Source organism: Pipra filicauda, unplaced genomic scaffold (genome assembly GCF_003945595.2).
Source record: "Pipra filicauda isolate LSUMZ 115617 unplaced genomic scaffold, ASM394559v2 scaffold145_size1923396_pilon, whole genome shotgun sequence".
Taxonomy (NCBI): domain Eukaryota; kingdom Metazoa; phylum Chordata; class Aves; order Passeriformes; family Pipridae; genus Pipra; species Pipra filicauda.
In genome coordinates, this window is record NW_024103940.1 from 1755892 (window position 1) to 1775701 (window position 19810).

At 39.0% G+C, this 19810-nt stretch overlaps 1 protein-coding gene across 1 annotated transcript; it reads right to left on the reverse strand.

The window, feature by feature from the left end:
• Nucleotides 1-815: 815 nt before the first annotated feature.
• Nucleotides 816-18882, reverse strand: FAM98B (family with sequence similarity 98 member B). Its single transcript, XM_039378753.1, has 8 exons — nucleotides 18733-18882; nucleotides 17794-17942; nucleotides 16870-17004; nucleotides 15987-16165; nucleotides 8506-8586; nucleotides 8008-8124; nucleotides 5499-5666; nucleotides 816-4152 (listed from the first exon to the last, which is right to left on the reverse strand). Exons 1-8 carry the CDS (start codon nucleotides 18795-18797, stop codon nucleotides 3694-3696), a joined length of 1353 nt encoding a protein of 450 aa, XP_039234687.1. The 5' UTR covers nucleotides 18798-18882; the 3' UTR covers nucleotides 816-3693.
• Between the last annotated feature and the right edge of the window lie 928 nt (nucleotides 18883-19810).

Genomic DNA, 19810 nt, shown 5'->3' on the forward strand with positions numbered 1-19810 from the left:
TGCAGATAATTCTTTTGGTATTTTAGTGGTTGACACAGTACAGACACTGTTTTGGTACTCACTATTTCAAGTATTAGAAAGCATCAGTCTTTATTATCACTCACTTTATTATCTCTCACTTCTGTTGAGAATGCTAATTTTGAACAGATTTCACACCACGAAAGCCAAGTTTAAGGAAGGCTTCTGTTGTGTCTGCTAATGCTGCCTATTCCACAAGGCAGCGCTGTAGCACTCTAAAGACTTGCTATTCTTTACCTTGTAGTAAAACATCTTATCTTAAATGTGTGGGATAACAAACATTCGTTCAGTTATCTTCAATCCTATGAGGGATGTGAGGGAAGGGGAGAAGTGCAACTCCTATATATATGGGTAAATCTGCTCTACAGTCTTGCACATACAAAACAAGTTGGGGTTTTCTTCATAATTACAGAAACTAAAAAAAAACAACTTCAGAAGTAATTGATGAATATTTCCTTAGTTTACGTAAAGACAAAAGTAATGATCATATAGACCACATAGATATAGATCATGTATTTTTAGTTTTTACTAAGATAAAATTTAACTGAGATTCCTTAGTAATCCCAGACAATGTGATATAACCTGTGATATAACTTGTGATATAACCTGCCTGTTAAACTTGTCCTACATAGTTATCTACAGCCTTCTCCATTTTGGTCAATATATACCTGTTATTTTTCATTACCATAAAAAGAAAGTTTCATTACTCTTGTAAATCACCAGCAGAAATTCTTCCTTACAAACACAGGTGGAACATAAGATCGTGGATCCAAATCACGCTACACAGATGATGCATCTAACTTCAAATACAGTGCTTTATTCCTCAGTGTTTACAGCTGTTAACAAAAGTGTCTCTCTCAATTCCTGAAAAAAATCCCCAATCCATTTTTCAGGTCTTGAACAAGACAATGTTCATCTAGGTATTCACTAAGTGTGACTAAACACAAAAATACTCACAAACATATATATGAAAATCTTTTACTCACAACGGAATTTTTGAAAATACTTTTTTCCAAGACAAACAAAACTTGAGGTTGAAATCAATTATTCTCATGGTGTTATTGCATCATTTGATAAACTAAAAGCATACATTCCGACAAAAGAGGACAGCAAAGGATACCTCTGAAATGTGGTGGTGCTTACTTTAGTTTTCAACTCCTGACTTCAAATTTTAAATTCTTTAAGAAAAACTGAAATTTTCTAAGAAAAAAAATCTTAATCCTATTTAAATGTCCATCTTTTACATGGTTTACACACATATAATTGAAATATGATATTGAAATAATTTAACTGTTAGAATTCAAATGGGTATGGACCTGGTTCACTCGATGATTTACTTCATTCAGAACTGTCCTGCCTACTACAAACAAGATGAACTGATGAGTGTAAAAATACCAACGCACATGCACATCCACATTTACAACAATTCAGCTAAACTGGTGCACCTTTGCATCCTAAGACTAATGAAATCTTTAAGCAGAGATAAGTAGTTTGATTTTCCTTGTGTATTTCCCTGGTGAAGCAACATGCTTGACTGTTGATTACTTGTAACAAAAAGTAACATTGGGATGAGCAAACAGAATTTTCTCTTAAGGCTTTGGTTGTTAAAAACTACTATCCGTTCTTTTGCTGACCAGTACTTCAAGGCCAGCAGTCTCACTTGGTATGTCATCAGTTTCTGAGCTATTCCAGAGTATTAAGCAAAAACCATGCTCAAAATCAAGAGAACCAGTACTATGTTCCCATGTGACCCATGAGGGTCGCCCCATAAAAACTGCAGAGGCTGCCAAGGGCTTTAGGCCACAGAGGAGCACAGGAAAAAAAACCGGCAAAGGAACTATATTGCTAGCAGTTGGGTGACATTTAGCCATTATTGCAAAAGTTCACATCCAAGCTAACATGTTCAAGCCAGGAAAACTCCTGCCTCTTTTTGTCAGGCACCTGCTGTAACCCTAAAGCCTGGGTAAGGTCATATCTATCACATTAGAAGCAGCATTCTCAGGCAAACTATGATCAGAGAGGACATAACAGGCAAAAAACTTTGGAAGGTTATCTGAATTAAAATTTCAAATTAAAAAGTTGGTGATGGCTAGTTAATAAAAACTACACAGGCTTTTGAAAGAGATAATAATTTGATTTTGAACAGAGCTTTACATTCATGCATAAAGCCGGCAATGAAACAGGACATGATGCATGTGTTTATGAAGGTAAAAAAAAAAATATCTTTAAAGCATACCAATGGACTCCAATAGGAAATTTGTGCAAAAAGAACTTGTAACTGTGAAACATAAACCCAAAATCAAATCCTAAAGTTCAAGCTGCAGTTAAGCCTATAGCTACAAGTGCTTCAAGGCTGCCACATTATTTAATCAACAGATACCCCCAGGCTTATCAGATGCCTTTCTGAATCTCTGTGTAGTAAACTGACCCTGATAAATATTGTCATGAGTATGTACTCAGGCATCATCCCCCTGTTCAACCTCTGTTGTCAGGAGAGGCCTCACAGCAGGGGAGGAGATCTAAAAGTCACTGGACAGCAGAAACTGTCTTCTTTAAGTGACAGCTCTAAATTTCTGTCTACATATATTTACAGCCATAACTGTGTGACAGCTAACTCCTTCTAGAGTAACACTGAGGGAGAAGGCACCCATACCGTATCAAGACAGAGATTCTTTCAGATTGGCAGAGTGAGAGAGAGAAATCACTGAGGAAGGCCGACTGCTGTATGAGATGTCTTATTAACTGGGCAGTTTGTGACTCCCAAACACAGAGCAGACAGGGGAGGAAAAAAAAAAAAAAAAGATGGGAGAAGAAGAAATGGTATGTTTTTTCTTAAGAAGCTCAGCTTATTCAAACTTTATGTCTCAAGGCTGATTCAGAAGGATATATACATGAATTCTTACCACACATGATGGCTGCAGGTTTTCTGCCCAATCTGGTCTTAAAATACTTTCATGAAATGCCAATAAAATGGAATAAGACCCTATCAAAACTCACCATGATTCTGAGTTTACAGTACATGTTCAGACCTTCAAATAGTCTCTAATACATTATGACCATAAAAAACAATCTGATTTTATTAGTTTCTGTAAGAGTATTAATTCAGAATGTTAATTTAATGTGAAGTTCTGGAAGAATAATCCAATCTAACTGAATAATTTTGACCAAAGCCTTAAGGATTTCAACATTTGAAATTAAAATTCACTTGCATGTCCCACATGAAAACTAGATGCAGAGAAAAAGCCTGAAAGCATTCTAGAGTCTTTTAAAAGTGGTTTCATCTGGTTCTTAGGCCTTTTTTGTTTTTTTTTTTACACAGCATTTTGGAGCAGGGGAGTAGATATGCAACATGCAATAACTAGAGAAGTCTGAACATTAGTATATTTTTGTTTGTTTAGAAAGGGTTTTATTCAGTTTTCTGAGGCTTATTTTAAATAAAATGACATAAAAAACACCATATAAGCAATATGAAAAACAAGGACTTTAGTCATCACATTTTAGTATAAAAGCTCTGTGAACTAAAAGGACTCAATGAGAACATCAGTTGGTCTAATGCAATGATTCATATGGTCATACTTAATTCTAACCTAAGCCCAAATCAACATACCTAATGTCTAATACCAGTAAACACCACCACTATATTTTGCCAGTTATTCTGTTAAGATTTACAGTACTTTAGTATCTTCGGTATCCTCCTCTTCCACCATATGGATCACTATAGCCTCCCCTGCCACCATAACCTCCCCTGCCACCTTGGAAGCCACCTCCACCTTGGAAGCCACCTCCACCGTGGAAGCCACCTCCACCCTGGAAGCCACCTCCACCCTGGAAGCCACCTCCACCCTGGAAGCCACCTCCACCTTGGAAGCCACCTCCACCCTGGAAGCCACCTCCACCCTGGAAGCCACCTCCACCCTGGAAGCCACCTCCACCTCTCCCACCACCTCTGAAACCTCCACCTCCTCCTCCTCTACCCCCTCCACCCCCCCAGTTGCCCCTTCCACCACCACCACCACCTCCCCAGCCACCTCTTCCACCACCTTCTTGTCTTTTTTGCCACGGAGGCATTTCAGGAGGAGGTGGTTCAATCTCTGTTGGTCTGCCTCCACGATCCGGTACTCTCCCCATCAGAACCTATATGGAAAAATAGGTCATTTTGAGTTAAAAAATAGTATTAATAACTTGAAGAGACATAGGATTCTTCTGCTATGGACAGAAAACCACTTCCAGCTCTTTTAAGGAAATATGGCCCCTCAGTGAGATGCCTGACAGCAGAATCACTATTCCCTGTCCTTGTAACACCACAACAAAGCTTTGAAAGTGTTCTCATTTTCCACCTATAAACAACGTAACAGCTAGCTAGCTCATATTATTTTTGTGACATTTTTATGAAGAACACTACACACACGTGAAGTATTAGTATTGCAATAAGCAATGTACATCATTCATATATAATACCTATGAATACCCAAACATATATATATATCTAAAAAAGATTACTTATGATGTGGCTCTGCTGCTTAACTCTCAAAGTTCAAGTTCAAACCTAATCAGCTGGCAAAAAACAGACTGTCAAACTAATGTGCAACTCTCAAAGGAGTGGGTATTAGCATGAAATAAGAGAGACTGTACTGGACAAAGTTACATGAAATGTTAAGTTGAAAAACAAAGAGGTATCTGAGTAGGGGTTTTTGTTGTTGTTTTCATATTTCCTAAACTCTGTGTGATTAATGTTAACATTCTCTGGTCAGTCCCAGGCACTCAAACTAAAGTCCTCTCAAGAAAAAAAACAACTTTCTCTGAGATCCTAAAATAGTTAAGAAATTTCAGTGTCTTTCGGATCAAAACATATTAAAGGGTATCTAAATGAGGCAGAAAACTTAAGAAAAATCTGTAAATACAGGATTAATAAAGCAGGTTTAGTCATCTTTTGAATGTCATTGCTTGCAAGCTTCAGCTTTTATCACACACAAGAAAGGAGTACCATGTTGATTTATTACTGTAGCCAAACCAAATAATTTTATTTTGCAGGAAAATGACATTTCTACCAAAGTTTTTGTGATTTATAATACACTGATGAACTGAGAATGCTGGTTTACAAACCAAACAACACAGTCCTGGCAACAGGTAGCCCAGGAACTGAGACCAGAAATACTTACACATACCCTTAAACTTGAGGGTGCAGTTCCACTGAACTCAGGAGGTCATTTACAAACAACTCCCCCTGCACATGTGCACACATGAACACCCCCACCACTGTTCCTTCTCATCCACACCACTGTTTCATCCTGTTGCATGACTGACTGTGTAGCAAGATAAAAAAAAGAAGTTGCTGCAACGTTCACTGGAATACTGCAAACCTTCTTAACTGGAAAAAATGATATGAAAATGCTAAGCAAAGAATATAGTTCCGGAATTACTTTTGATAGGTCTGTAAACTCCCATGTCCTTTTATCACATCCCAGAAACAAAAAGTATACCTTGTTGATAGCACAGACGGTATTTTCCCGTGTTGAACCACTACTTGTTCTTATGATCTTGGATAAATCTTCTCGAGCAGCAAGCAGGTGAGCTAATGTAATAGTTGACTTTGGAGATAATGCATAGCGCTTGGGCTGATAGATACGTGCTATTTCATCTGTTTTTACCTAAATGATAAAATCAAACACAACTTACTTGCTATCCATAAAACACACCAATTTACTGTAAACCATGTACTGCTCTCAGTAAGTTTCAATCTGAACATGAGGTATAGCTTTTGTAAATATAAGATTATCTTACAAAATACAGTACCAGTTATTACCAATTCTCTTCATATTGGTGGAGCTATTAGACAAAAAGTACTGCTGATTATGTATAATTGATGCTGAAACTTAGCATCATTATAAGAGAAACTCCTCTGTCCACTGGTATAAAACAGATACTTTAATGTCTTCCAATATGTCTACAGATTAAAACTTAAGAGTCCACACTGCTCTCTCAAGAGCTTTACATAACCGTATTTAAGAGATTACTTCTAAATGTGATGTTAAGAGCATAGCTTCAAAGTAAGGTAAATTTGTGGAAAATGTATTAATGCAGCAAAATACTTGTGCAAGCCATGAAAAAGTGAGACCGAGAAGGGCAGAAAATAAGATTTTTCAGGCATACTTTGATGTTTCATTTGTTTAGCGAAAAAGAAAAATAAATACACTTTCTGGGAACATCTAGAATAATCTTCAGAGCAAAAAAACAATTTGATCTTGGCTAGACCAGACAACAGGTGCTGTTCCTTTGACTTGACTGTTTTGCTAGGTAATTACCGCACCATTTATGGACTCATTTCAGTCTGCAAACTTACCCCTCTTGGGGACTGAACAAGTTAAAAAAATAAAGACTAAAAATGCCACACCATCCAAATCAGAGAAACGTATCAATACCTATTTAGAGGTGGGGAAAATGGCAAGCTAATAAATAAATTAAAAAAGACAACAATTTGCCTCTTGGCTTAAAAAAAATAAATCAAAAGTATATCAATGCCAAAACATATTCCATCCCCAAAACTGTCTTGAAGAAGTCATGAACAAATATTCCTGCAACATGAATAGGGGAAAAAAAAAGATTAAAAATAATATGTAATTTTGAATTAATATGTAACCTTTTTATTTCTGTAACTGCACATATTTCACATCAATAGTCTTAAAAAGACAGAAAAATGAATAATCTGACTACTTTATCATCATTAAAAAGCTCGTTAAACTATTTTTCTATTGCAAAAGTGCATTCATTGTTTTTCACATTGTTTGAATGGAACAATAGCAAGTGACTCAAGTTTTAGTCTGCTTAAGTTAGTCATCAGTTAACATCACCTATATTTTAGAAGTATCCTTTACATTTGAAGATATATAATTGTCTTGGTACAGCTGTAAGGAAGTTATGCACGTAGGAATGACTCCTGGCTTCTGTGAACTAAATGCCCCCCTCTTCCTTTCTTGCAGCATAAAAGCATTCACAACCCTGTCAGAAAATACATAGTGAGCCATTCCAAAAAAGCACAGCAGCATCTAGACTCAGTCTAGACTCATCTAGACTTTAGTATGCATGTGTCAATGACAAATTGTAACTCCACGAAGACTTGTAACAATCCATACTTTCAGTAAGCTTTTCAAGTTTTAAGGTTTAACCACCTTAAGCATTCTACCTTTGGAAGGAAAGCTGATCTTGCAGCTCATGAGCAAAAACATCTGTCTCCAGCTTCTCATATGTATATTCATCAAATTACAAACCTGGTGTATCTTATCTCTCCATTCTTTTGGAGAGAAACAAGATCTATTTCTAGATCAGAAATATCAGACTATCATGACTATTTTTTAATATACAGTTTTAGGAAATAGTACAAATGAAATTATCACAATTAAAATGATACCAGCAGGGCAAATCCAGGGAGCGTTTTGGAATTTTTAGCGACCTGAAAGATTAAAGTAATTGTGTGATTGTCTCACACAAGCTGCTATTCAAACAACCTGTTCAACCAACCAGCTGTTCACTTAGTAGCACTGAATGCAAGATAGGCAGCAGTTACTGTAATTTCAGTGACTTTATGAGCAGTCACTTTTTGCACCCGATCTCTGTTAAGGCCCAGTGTTTATCTTCCTTTTGCATCTGCATGAGAAATGCTGAGGTTCCCTCCTAATTTACATGACAGGAGGGGGTTAGATATAGAAAAGAAAAAAGGGAGATTCAAACTTATTAAAGTGAGAAACCCCAACAGAGGATGCTAGAATTTCTAACTGTGCAGCTATAAGCAGTCAAAGAGGATGGACTGTACCATCTGATTAAATCCTTCCCCTTCCTCAATACCTAGGATTTGAATATTACAACCCAAGATGAGAGGTTGGAAAAAAGACAACAGTAATGAAGTGTATTTACATGGTATGCATATTCTGTAGGAAGACCAGGGAACTGTAGGCAACTCCCACCCACAGGAAGCGAAGACAACTTTAAGTTTACCTTTGCTCTATCAGACCAGCCAAAAGATTGCACAGTCACATCGAGCCTCTTCATTAACATGCGTCGTCGACATTCGTACTCACTCCGAAGAGCATCATTGATTTTTTCCAATCTTTTCTGCAGTGTTACAATAAAAAAAGTCAAACACTCAAATATATATATAAAGTTATAGAAGTCAATTCAAAGTTAACCCCATTCATCAACTAAGATGTTTATTCCTAGGTGACCACTATAAACTACGTAGCATCTATATAATCCAACAGTAGTATGTATATAGAAAACGTTTTGAAAGTTAATAATGGATGAATCAACACAAGGTCTGTTTTATAATGTTAATTCTGGAAGTATTTGATTATCATAGTTAATACTTAGCAATTGAATTTTAATACTTAGCAACAGAACAGTGACTGCAAAATAGGCAAAGTTAAATGAAGCTGTATGCATTAATTTTGAACATCCTGTTAAATACTGAAAATAAATGGAGAAACTTTTCTTTACCACTTGGTCAGAATTCAGAGGTTTTGTTAGCAGTGATTTCCCCACATGTTTGTTTTGAACTTTTGCGAGAATGTCCTTTATCTGAAACAAAACACATGCATCTCAGAACACAAATGATATTTAGATTTATTTCAGCCCAATTCTTCACAATCACATTTTGCTACTCGTAAGATCAAACACAGCAAATCTGTTTTAGCAGACTCACAAAAGCAGGTACATATCTTCTGGCTTATGATCCATTACAAAAAGATTTCCTGAATACTTGCATAAAATGACCAGCCTCTACACAAAAATATTTTATGTCATGTTGCTTCTCCTGATAATAGAACAAAGCTATACAGCAAATTTATCAAATGGATATAGAAAGTAGGACTAGTTAAATTACTCATTTTACACAGTACCAATGTTCTAACTACAACAACTGGAAGCTAGCAGTTCTGTTGCAAAATGCTAGATGGGGCTACAAAATCTGGTGATGGGTGCTAGTAAGAAAGGCAGTAGAGATGATATGTATGCAATCATTCTCTCTCAAATTTTGCTCTAATCCTATAATTGGCTGCAGCTAACATTATGTTTAAGACTTTTGCATTCACTCCAAATCAACCTTGCTTATACTTCTTCCATTAGCTCTTGCCCTCAGCAATCCCATCCAGAATGCTCTCTCTGCCGCCCAAACACAACTGCATTCTCCTCTCTCATTACAAGAAACATCTACCTCCTCTTCTTGAGTGAACTTCCTTTGGCACAGCTCTTCTAAAACCATTACCAAAAATGCCTGCAACACTTGTACGTATCTTGCCAGCCAATTGATTTTTCAGCTGGAGTAGACTGCATGCATAATACTGTTCCTGCAAGTTTCGTACACAGTCTGATGGGGAGAACTACATCTTCATTTGTTTTAGTAAACAGAATCATAGAATAGAATCATAGAATCAACTGTGTTGGAAAAGACCTCTGAGATCATCAAGTCCAACCCTTGATCCAACACCGCTGTGGTTACTAGACCATGGCACTAAATGCCACATCCACTCTCATCTTAAAAACCTCCAGGGATGGAGAATCCACCACCTCCGTGGGCAGCCCATTCGAATACCTGATTACTCTCTCTGTAAAATATTTCTTCCTAATATCCAACCTAAACCTCCCCTGGCACAGCTTAAGACCGTGCCCTCTTGTCCTACTGCTGGTTGTCTGGGAGAAGAGACCAACCCCCACCTGGCTACAACCTCCTGGCAGGGAGTTGTAGAGAGTGATGAGGTCTCCCCTGAGACTCCTCTTCTCCAGGCTGAACAACCACAGCTCCCTCAGTCTCTCCTCATAGGACTTGTGCTCCAGTCCAGCCTTGTTGCTCTTCTCTGGACCTGCTCCAGCACCTCAATGTCCTTCCTGAAGGGCCCAGAACTGGACACAGTACTTGAGGCGTGGCCTCAGCAGCCCTGAGTACAGGGGAAGAATCACTTCCCTGCTCCTGCTGGCCACACTGTTCCTGATCCAGGCCAGGATGCCATTGGCCTTCTTGGCCACCTGGGCACACTCTGGCTCATGTTCAGCTTCCTGTCAATCCAAACTCCCAGGTCCCTTTGTGCCTGGCTGCTCTCCAGCCCCTCTGTGCCCAGCCTGTAGCGCTGCAGGGGGTTGTTGTGGCCAAAGTGGAGGACCCGGCACTTGGCCTTGTTGAACCTCATCCCCTTGAAATCAGACCATCTCTCCAGCTTGTCCAGGTCCCTCTGAAGAGCCCTCCTGCCTTCCAGCAGATCAACACTCCCCCTCAACTTGGTGTCATCTTGCAAATTTGCTAATGGTGGACTCAATCACCTCATCCAGATCATCAGTAAAGATATTAAATAGAACTGGGCCCAACACTGATCCCTGGGGGACACCACTGGTGACTGGCCACCAACTGGATGCAGCACCGTTCACCACCACCCTCTGAGCCCGGCCCTCCAGCCAGTTCCTAACCCAGCACAGAGTGCCCCTGCCCAAGTTGCGGGCTGTCAGCTTTTTCAGGAGTATGCTGTGGGTGAAAAATTATTATGGGGAACCAAGTAAAACAAGACTAAAACTAGTGTTAATTTTCTTTTATATGTCAAAGGAAGGATTAAGGTAGTGCATGATCTACAGTAAAACCTGTAGCTTGGGAGAGCCATTAGATACATCTGCAAGAATTATAAGACTTCATGTAGGCACACAGGGATTTACATTACATTTATCATAAAGGTATGGTTCAAAGCTCAGTTTTGAGCTCCATATACTACAGAAATATCATCCCCACTGATTGCTAAACTAAGGTGTACATATTTTGTTATTTTACATCACCTCTGGGCAGCACTGACAAGTTAAAAACACAATACCCCAGGAAAAAATATTGTGCAGTGAGCAAATTATGGCAAAACAGTATTTTGACTCCAGCAGAAAAGATGGCTTAGTAGTATCTGAAAAGCAGCCATCTAATTATTGTAATATTCCCTGCTGTTATATTCCATTTGTATAAAAAACCACATTAAAATAAGAGGTAAAGTTCAGTTCCATTTACCCTACTGATGCCCAATACTCCTCTTTCTCTGATAATTTTTGCTTCCCTACAACCTTTATTTTCTTTACAAAAAGCACTCCAGGGTTGTCTGTCCATCTCTTAAATGTAGCCAACTTTTTTTTGATTTTGCTGAAGCATGTACATGGTGCCTCTCATATTCCACTCCAAAATTCAAATGCACCTAAGTGCAGACCATTTTTGAATTTATACAAATGTCTGAAGAATCAAAATCTAAAGTTAATAATCAACAATAAAACAAGATCAGTATGACAGCAAGAGATGAAGAAATCAGTAATGAGTATAGAAGAAGGAATGAACAGCAGATGAATTAAAAATTCTACTGGGTAAGAAGTGTCTATCCATGTACGATTAAGGTCAGAAATATAACCTCAGAAGTTCTAATGAGCTGAAAAGAAGAGAGTCTTATCAACATGAGACTGGCTGCTGGAACAAAAAACCAACACAACAAAACAAAAACAAATCCTCAATGTAATTTGCAGCTAGAATGTAAAAAAGATCTGAAGACCAGTGATGCTGAATATTATCTAAAGATTAGAACTACTGCAAGTCACTGAGCTCCACATACAAAAGTCATACATTGTGCCATCACAAATCTATCAGCACTGCATACTCCTGATTCCTATAGACTGAAAAATTAAAGGAAGTTTAGAAAGAACAATTAAGGAAGATAATAAATGGAAATTGGAAGTAAAAGAAACAAGACCAGCTAAATAAAACAATCCTTTATTGACTGAGAACTACCCCCAAATTTCTGCAACCTCTTCTTTTCAAGTTAAAGAGAATACCTATGTAATTTTTATCCAGTACTGGTTTACTAATCAAGGAGGAGTTAAGGAAGAATCTTTTCACTGGTGAACTTGTCCATGTTTGTGACACACTGTAAAATCATACCCAGATTACTGAACCTCCACTTTACTCCTCACTCCCACCAGCAGCCTCATGGGGAAATCCTATTACTATAACAGTGAAATAAGCTGAGCTGCCTTACAGCTGCAGAATACATTGTCCAGCCTTGACTGGTGACAGAGCTATGAGCACAAGGACTTTGACATACACTTGTCTGCCAGAGGACAAGAATACAATAAATATGAGAATCTACGCTATAAACCACATTCCCAAACATGACAGTTGCCCTAGATTAAGAAGGATAAGCGTGAGTTTAAAAAAACCCACCACTTTACCAAAAGCAGTGCCCAGATAAAAGAGCAGTGAAAAAATACTCAAAGAAATGCAAAACAAATTGTCACAGCCAAAGCATCCTCAAGTTTTCACACATTCAGCTGTAAAAAAGCAAACCAAATAATTAAAACTAGATGGAGATGAGTATACTTGACTATTCGACATACTGTGTAATCAATGACCTTGGAAACACTAAATATTTATGAAATTGCTTTGGAAGTTCACACACTCTCTAAAAATTGAATGAAAACAAATCAGCTGTTGGATCTGTTTGAGACAAAAATACCAACTTCAAAATCTGCTATATAAAAATACACAGTTATTCTACTGTTATCAAAAAAAGCATATCTTTATGTATTGAACATGACATTTTTCACTTGTTTGTAATTTTGTACTCCTTTAAAAGCATTTAGCTCACATTTAATTATCATGTTCAATATATTTATTAATTATCATTATCCACTGTCAAAACACAGCAGTAATTTTTGTTTAACACCTTTTGCACAGATAATCATATATACCTGCACCTCCAGGGTTTCTAAGATTTTGAAAAATCCTGACCTGGGGAGAGGTATAATTTTATTAGTTTAAGTTAAACTATTAACATTTTAAGGAAAGAATATTGTCCTAATTAGTCATAAGGTGTACTGCACAATTGCAGGAAGATCCCCTAAAATCACTCCACTGTACAGGCATCATTACAGCTGTAAAATTACTACACACCAACAGTTAAAAGCAACATATTAATTTAAATATTAACAAATTCTAGGAAATGTACCCAAATATTTTAAAAAGCATTCTTCTCATACTTCACTTAAATGTTATTTTAGCTTAGTTTTGATTTAGTTTCTTTGGTAATATTTTATAGTTTCTTTTCATTCTCTACTGATATGTAAAAATAGGGAACTACTTTTCACATATCAGAATGCAAATTACTTGGGCAAAAAAATTTTAGAAGTCATTTGAATAGTATAACTTAAGACATTTTTCAACTAAACAGTATTCCAATGTAACTTTGTAATTAGGTGTAAAATTCACACTATCTTGACTGGAAAAAAGCCAGATGTGAGCATGAGTAAAAAGCACAACATTGGCATAAACTTTTCTGAATCTTTAATCAGATTCAGAATCTTTAGAATTTATGGGGCTTTTGGCACTAAATTTCAGAATGACTCCTAGAGTTGCCCTTTACAAACACACTTTAAAAGGGAACAACACCTTAAAAAACTAAAAAATTGCTATTAGTTTTTCATTACTATACAATAAAATAAAATATATTTAGTGGTAGAAGGCTGTAATACTGTCAATTTCTCTCTCACATTTTCCTATGTCTGTTGATAATCACTATCCCAGTTAATGACAGGAGATGCAGAAGATATTAGTTATGATTGTATATTCAAAGTTGGAGCTACTACAAAACTCAGTTTGAATGAAGAAAGCAATTCTCATTTTATACTAGTCTTTTAAATAAACTAAAAATTATTTAAAACAATCAGTGTTCTAACGTTCCATACCAAAACACAATGTGTGATCTGTCCCTTTGGTAGATTGCTGCTGCACAGCCAAACTACGCTCAGAACTACTCCCACAGCTACTGAGAATGCTGAAGATGCTAGACAGAGACAAAGAGTAGACATGTTGAAATGCTACAGATACAATAAATACATACACTAGATCAGTATGTAAGTTTCTATTAGGAGTGATATAATACTAAAAATCAACAGTGCAACTTTACGCAGAATCTAATTAAATCAAAAGGCACAAAATATTTGCAAAAATATTTTGCAATCATTTCATGTGAATTTTTGTGAGAATATTAAAAAAGGTAACAAAGGTGCTCAAAAAAATGTTTACAAAGCCAATGAACTTTAAATGGTGGTATTACCTTTCTAATGCAGCTATACGTATAAATGTAGGTCTCTAATTCTATAATGTATCAAAATAACTCTGAACCTGTCCTATATTAAAGTAATAGGAGAAGGACAAGTGAACAGATAGTGGAAATTCTACAAAATCTAAGAGGTAGGAAAAAATCCTTTGTTTATAAGGGATGAAACATGCAGAGAAAAATTTACACTATTAATTTAGAGGCACAGAAGATGAACAAACTACTTTTGCTGCATTTCTAGACTCTGAAGTGAGAACAAGTGGTATAACCACTATGGAACTGACAGACCTTAAAACTACTGGAAAATAGCCCAGACAGTACTATTTAAAAAAATAAAATTAAAAAAGATAACATGCTTTAAAGATTCTGTTCACTTCAGTACTTCTGAAACCATAACAGTTTACACAAACTGTGACAGTAACACTACACACACAGTTGAAGCCTGTGGTCTTATCTGATACGAAATCTCAGACTTTGCAAAAGGTGGCAGATACCAGGTGTCTAATAATTCAAATAAAATCTTCTAGAATCACTACCTGTGTATGAATGAACTGGTGCACCAGGTCTGGTCTTGCTGTCCCACAACTGCAGAACTAGAGTTGTATCCCCATAATGGGATGAAAGTAAATCTGTACCTGACAAGTGAAGCAAGGAAGGCCACTGGCCATGGCTGCAGCATACAACACAGGAATGTAAACACAGGTAACACCCACGGAGGGAGATCAGCAGTAGCAGGCCAGTTTAAATCAATTAGTTATTAGCTGTAACTCAGACACTTTAATTCTCAGAAAACAGTGCTAGAATTGTTTCTTCATCCTTTCAAAAACACATAACAGAAAGACTAAAGATTTCCTTAGAACTAAAAGATCAAGCAAAGTTAATAGTGCAGGAATAGGCATTTTCATTGTCACCTTAATTTTTATAAATCAAAGGTTTTGCCTTGTCAGGCTAAAGACATACAGATGTAACAAAACCATGTAACAGGCCCTCTCCCCAAAATCTCTGAATGTTCAACTGCTCACTGGTTGATGAGGAGAAAGTTAAAAAGAATAATCATGTAAAATCATGTAAAAAGATTTCAGAAGCATGTAAAGGTATGTAAAAAGACTCAGAAGCAGAGGGAGTTTCATTCCCCTCTTAAGGGGGGGTTGGTCACCTACTCTCTAAAGAGAGAAATAATACTAGAGAGAAATAAAAGCAAAACTTTCAGCTGTCTGACACAAAAGATAAATGCCACCTCAAGAGCCTATTTACATTCTGCAATAAGGAAATCAGACTAAAGATCATGACAGTGAAATGAATTAGAACCTGGAGGGACACTACACAAAGAACTATCCTGTTGAATAAGGTTTAAGGTGGCTGACTTTTAATATGGCTGACTACTGCCAATTCAGGCATTTTCATCCTCTTCTGCAACTAAAGCAATGGCACTAACAAATCAATACTTGCAATTAAGAAATTGACAAACTAAAAAGAACTAATTTAAATTTTGGATATTACATTTAAATACATGCCAGAAATAACTAGAGGTACATAAATGCACAATCAGTTATTACCCAAAATCTTCTGCTTGCTGCAGCACATTTGAATGGGTAAGAGGATATCTGATACCTTAAATTTGCATGGCAACGTATGTCTCATTAAGTAGATGGCAACCTCAGGGAAATGCTGAAATACTTCACCTCATAACTAAAATAGTTTAACTTAAAACACTAAGCTGGATTTCAGAATTAAAATTCCCTCACATTTGTCAGGTAGGGCTTTTACAGACAAGACTGCTGGGCCCTTAACTCTAGGATGAATGCTTACAGAGATAATGCTTATAGTTTAGCAATAGAGAGAACACATAAAAGCCCATACCTTTTGTTCCACATTGGTTAACAAGGGAGGAATACCAGAAGACGAGGAGTTTGGCAGACCCAGTGCATCGCAAATAGCTTGCACTTCCTGAATCATTTCACTGTGCTTTTCCAAATGAGAGCCTTTGATTTTCTTGCTGTGCAGTATCTTTAACGCCTGAAGTTCTGTACTTAGAAATACTACAGAGAAAAGTGTTATAATGGCAGATTTAGAGACATAAATAATTCTGCATCCACATTCACATATACACCTACAATATACACTTAAAAGACAACCATGATAGACGGAAGACTCTCAGTTCTCTTCTGGACAGGTCAGTATCAGTTTCCTACTCTTTACCTAAACTCCCTCTCACCTGACTTCCTACATTCAGTCCACAAATTGCATTTAACTGCTCAACTCACTTCCACCACCAGTTCCTTGGCTAGTTTCGTATTATCACACTGGTTCCTGCTGCCACTCCTTTGTCCAGTTTAAACTTTGACTTCGCTTCTCTCAATCCTGCTTTCACTACTTTCAAATCACACAGCATTTCTGTTCAAGCTGTGCAGAAACCTCTCAGAAAAGCAGGAAGCAAGGTCTCAGTTTAGGTGAACTGGAACTGGATCAAGAGAAGGATCAGGAGGCCTCAGTAGGTTGAACCATAGTTTGAAAACAAATTTTAGTTTGAAAACAAATTTTAGTTTCAGCTAAACCAGTTTTCTAACACTTATCTATTTTCCACTTCTGCACAAGTGAGCTGATGCGTGCTTAGCTGAGCTGTAATGATTGTACACATCAATTTAAAGACACATATAGAACTCTTCAATGTAAATCATACAGTAACAATAAGGTATGTACGTAAAATACTGTATTATAGATGGGAAAAATGGTAACTACTTACACAGGAGTTTAAGACAATCTTCTTTCCCTCTTAATCTGTCCTTGATGTCTCCAGATATAAGTGATGAATATGGACAAGCCATTTCTCTCAGAAAGCCACTCATCTCAAGCTGGAAGCTCTCTATATCTTTCATACCTATGGATATAAATGCAAAGTTTATGTCTTTTTACAAAAACATCAAACTGCAATCTAATTTTCTTAACTTATACACTTAAATTGCAGATTTCAACAGCCCAGACAAAGATTAACCACAAACCACACTAGTAACATTTTCTTTTTTTCTTGAAAAAGTCCTATGAGCAGACAAGCCTTACGATAGCGTATTGTACTCATGCTTTGAATGAGAAGGTGAATTCGTGTCTCTGAAGACACAAATGCAAACGAACATCCCAAGGAAGTGAACTGTTTATGTCACAAAATAGTGGTCAATGCAGTTAATTTTCTGATGAAGAAATTACAGGAGTCATGAGCCCACTATTTTCAGTTAGTTTTACTACTTTTTTGGTGAAAACATAAGTAATATGAAATCTCATCTAAATTCCAGCACTCAACAGAAATTATCAGGTAACGCTACTGAGCATCTCACATATCTACACACAGTGCTGAATGGAATGCTGCATTGGATCAACAAGATGAAAATACCATTTTAAGCCATAAAAATATGATTACATGGGTGAATTACTTTTTATATTTATGTAGACCAAAACCCATCCAAAATAACCTTCTTTTTTTCCTTTTGAAACAATCTTCACAACACAAGACCTTAATCTAAGAGGTACATACACAGAAATATCAGCCTCAGCTTGGCTATCTTTCAGTTATCTTGTAAACTTCAACACTGTAACTTCATTGTTAGCTGAACAATATGGGTCTAAATCCACTGAACAAATACAAAATTGCGTTACTAAATTTGCATTCTTATACCATCTCCTGAAGTGATGCTTTCTTCCATATTGCAAAGTGATTTTATTTGGGAACCTAACCAAACACAAAGCTCAAAAAATTCTGGTGAAGACAATCCATTTTCTGCTGCTTTGTTCAGTGCTTCCTCCTCCAACAGGGCACCTGTGTACCTGCACAGACAGATAAACATTAGCAATAAGAAGCAAGTTTAACATAAAATCTACATGTTTTTAAATTATTTTACTATAAGCTAGTTAGTAACTACACTCGAAGGAATTAATCCTTGGAAGTTACTTTTGTCAAGGAATAATTTAGACTTTTTTTTAAACACACCAAAAAATTATTGGTCATTTAGAAACAAAATAGTTTGTCAGAAAATAGGAGGCAGGCATTTTCACATGATACGTGAAAACAGACTTACAACTCTCAGTACATCCTTAATAGAGAACTTAAGTATTAATTCAAATGTTTGGTTAAATCTCCTTCTAATATTAGCAATTCACAGCCCCAGCAATAAGACAACTGAAAATTAAACTAAATTTTACACCGTTTCTGCTCCGTAGCATCCCAAGCACATCGCGGGAGGTCAACAGGTACCAAAGAGCGAGGTGCTGCCCGACCAGACGCCGCGGCCGCCGCTGTGTGACCGGCCCCCGGTGTGTGCCCCCGCACCCACGGCGCGGCCGCGCCCCTCTGCCCTCCCCCGTCACACCCAGGGCGAGCCCCCCGCACCCGCCGTGACCGCGCTACCGGGCGAGGCCCGAGGCCCAGCCCCACCGGGCCCACCCGGCACCGCCGCAACGCGGGGCCCGTCCCTCCGCCGACCCCTCGCTCCCCTCCTCTCGCCTCCACCCCCGCCCCCGGCCCGGCCTCCCGCCTGCGGCGGCGTTGCCCCGCTCCGCGCCCGGCCGGGTTTTCCCCGGCCCCCCGCAAGGGAAGCTGCCGCTGTTCCCCGGTTACCCCAGGGCCTCCAGCGCGTCCAAGATGTCGCTCTCCATCGCCGGGCCCGGCGGCAGCTCCCTCATGCCGGCGCCGAGCGGTGCGCGCCCCAAACCGGCCCTCCGCAACCCGCGCCCGCCAGCGCGTTCCGCTGCCGCAGCGCGGGAGCCCGGGCGGGGGAGGCCCCGGGCTGCCCCCGCCCCTCTGCCGGGCTGCCCCGCCCCTCTGCCGGGCTGCCCCGCCCCTCTGCCGGGCTGCCCCGCCCCTCTGCCGGGCCGCCCCCGCCCGCAGCTGCTGCGGAGCCGCCGAGGGCCGCCGCGCACGTGGCTGGGGATGAACCTTTCGTGGAGGCCAGAATGGCTCTGCCTTTCCTCCCGCACTGGGGCCCTCACCCTTCCCCCGGCGGGGCTCGTCTCCGGGCCCTGCGGCTGTGCCGCGGACGTGGCCTAAACCCTGCCCGGTGTATCGGCTCACCCGACATCTACCCGCTCCATTGGGCACCAGGCCCCTGAGAAATGCAGGACCAGGGGAGACCACTGCCACCGTTTGGGCCTCCGGACATGGCTCATGCCAGGGCAGCCAGCTCTGCAGCCCTTAGAACTGCCCCAAGCCACTCTAGGACATGGTTGAAAAAAGCGGGTTTTTAGGCCTGGACCTCAGCGGTATTTCTGGGATCTCTCAAATTGTGAAATTCTGCCTGAGACGGTGCAGACCTTGTCTCCAGAGCACCTGTAGTCCTGACTTTCCTCGATTCTGCTGTGCTGGTTTTGACTGGTATAGGGTTAATTTTCTTCCCAGTGACTGGTATGGGGCTGCGTTTTGGATTCATGCTGAAAACAGGGGTGATAATATAGAGATGTTTTTGTTATTGCTGAGCAGTTCTTACACAGAGCCAAGACCTTTTCTGCTTTTCATACTGCCCGATGTGTGAGGGGGCTGGGGATGCATGGGAAGCTGGGAGAGGGCATAGCTGACCACAGGGATATTCCATACTGTGTGGCCTCATGCTCAGTGTATAAAGCTGAGGAGAAAAAGGAGGAAGGGCAGTGATGGCATTTGTCTTCGGAAGTAACTGTTGCCTTTGGGGTGGCTAAACATG

Bases quoted from the DNA above. Each gene is read 5' to 3' on its own strand.
- FAM98B (XM_039378753.1), bottom strand. From the start codon at position 18,797: ATGAGGGAGCTGCCGCCGGGCCCGGCGATGGAGAGCGACATCTTGGAC. The intron at 17,943-18,732 runs GTAACCGGGGAA...CTGTCTGTGCAG, and splicing joins GACGCGCTGGAGGCCCTGGG to GTACACAGGTGCCCTGTTGG. The intron at 4,153-5,498 runs GTATACTTTTTG...TTTTCCATATAG, and splicing joins CCGTCTGTGCTATCAACAAG to GTTCTGATGGGGAGAGTACC.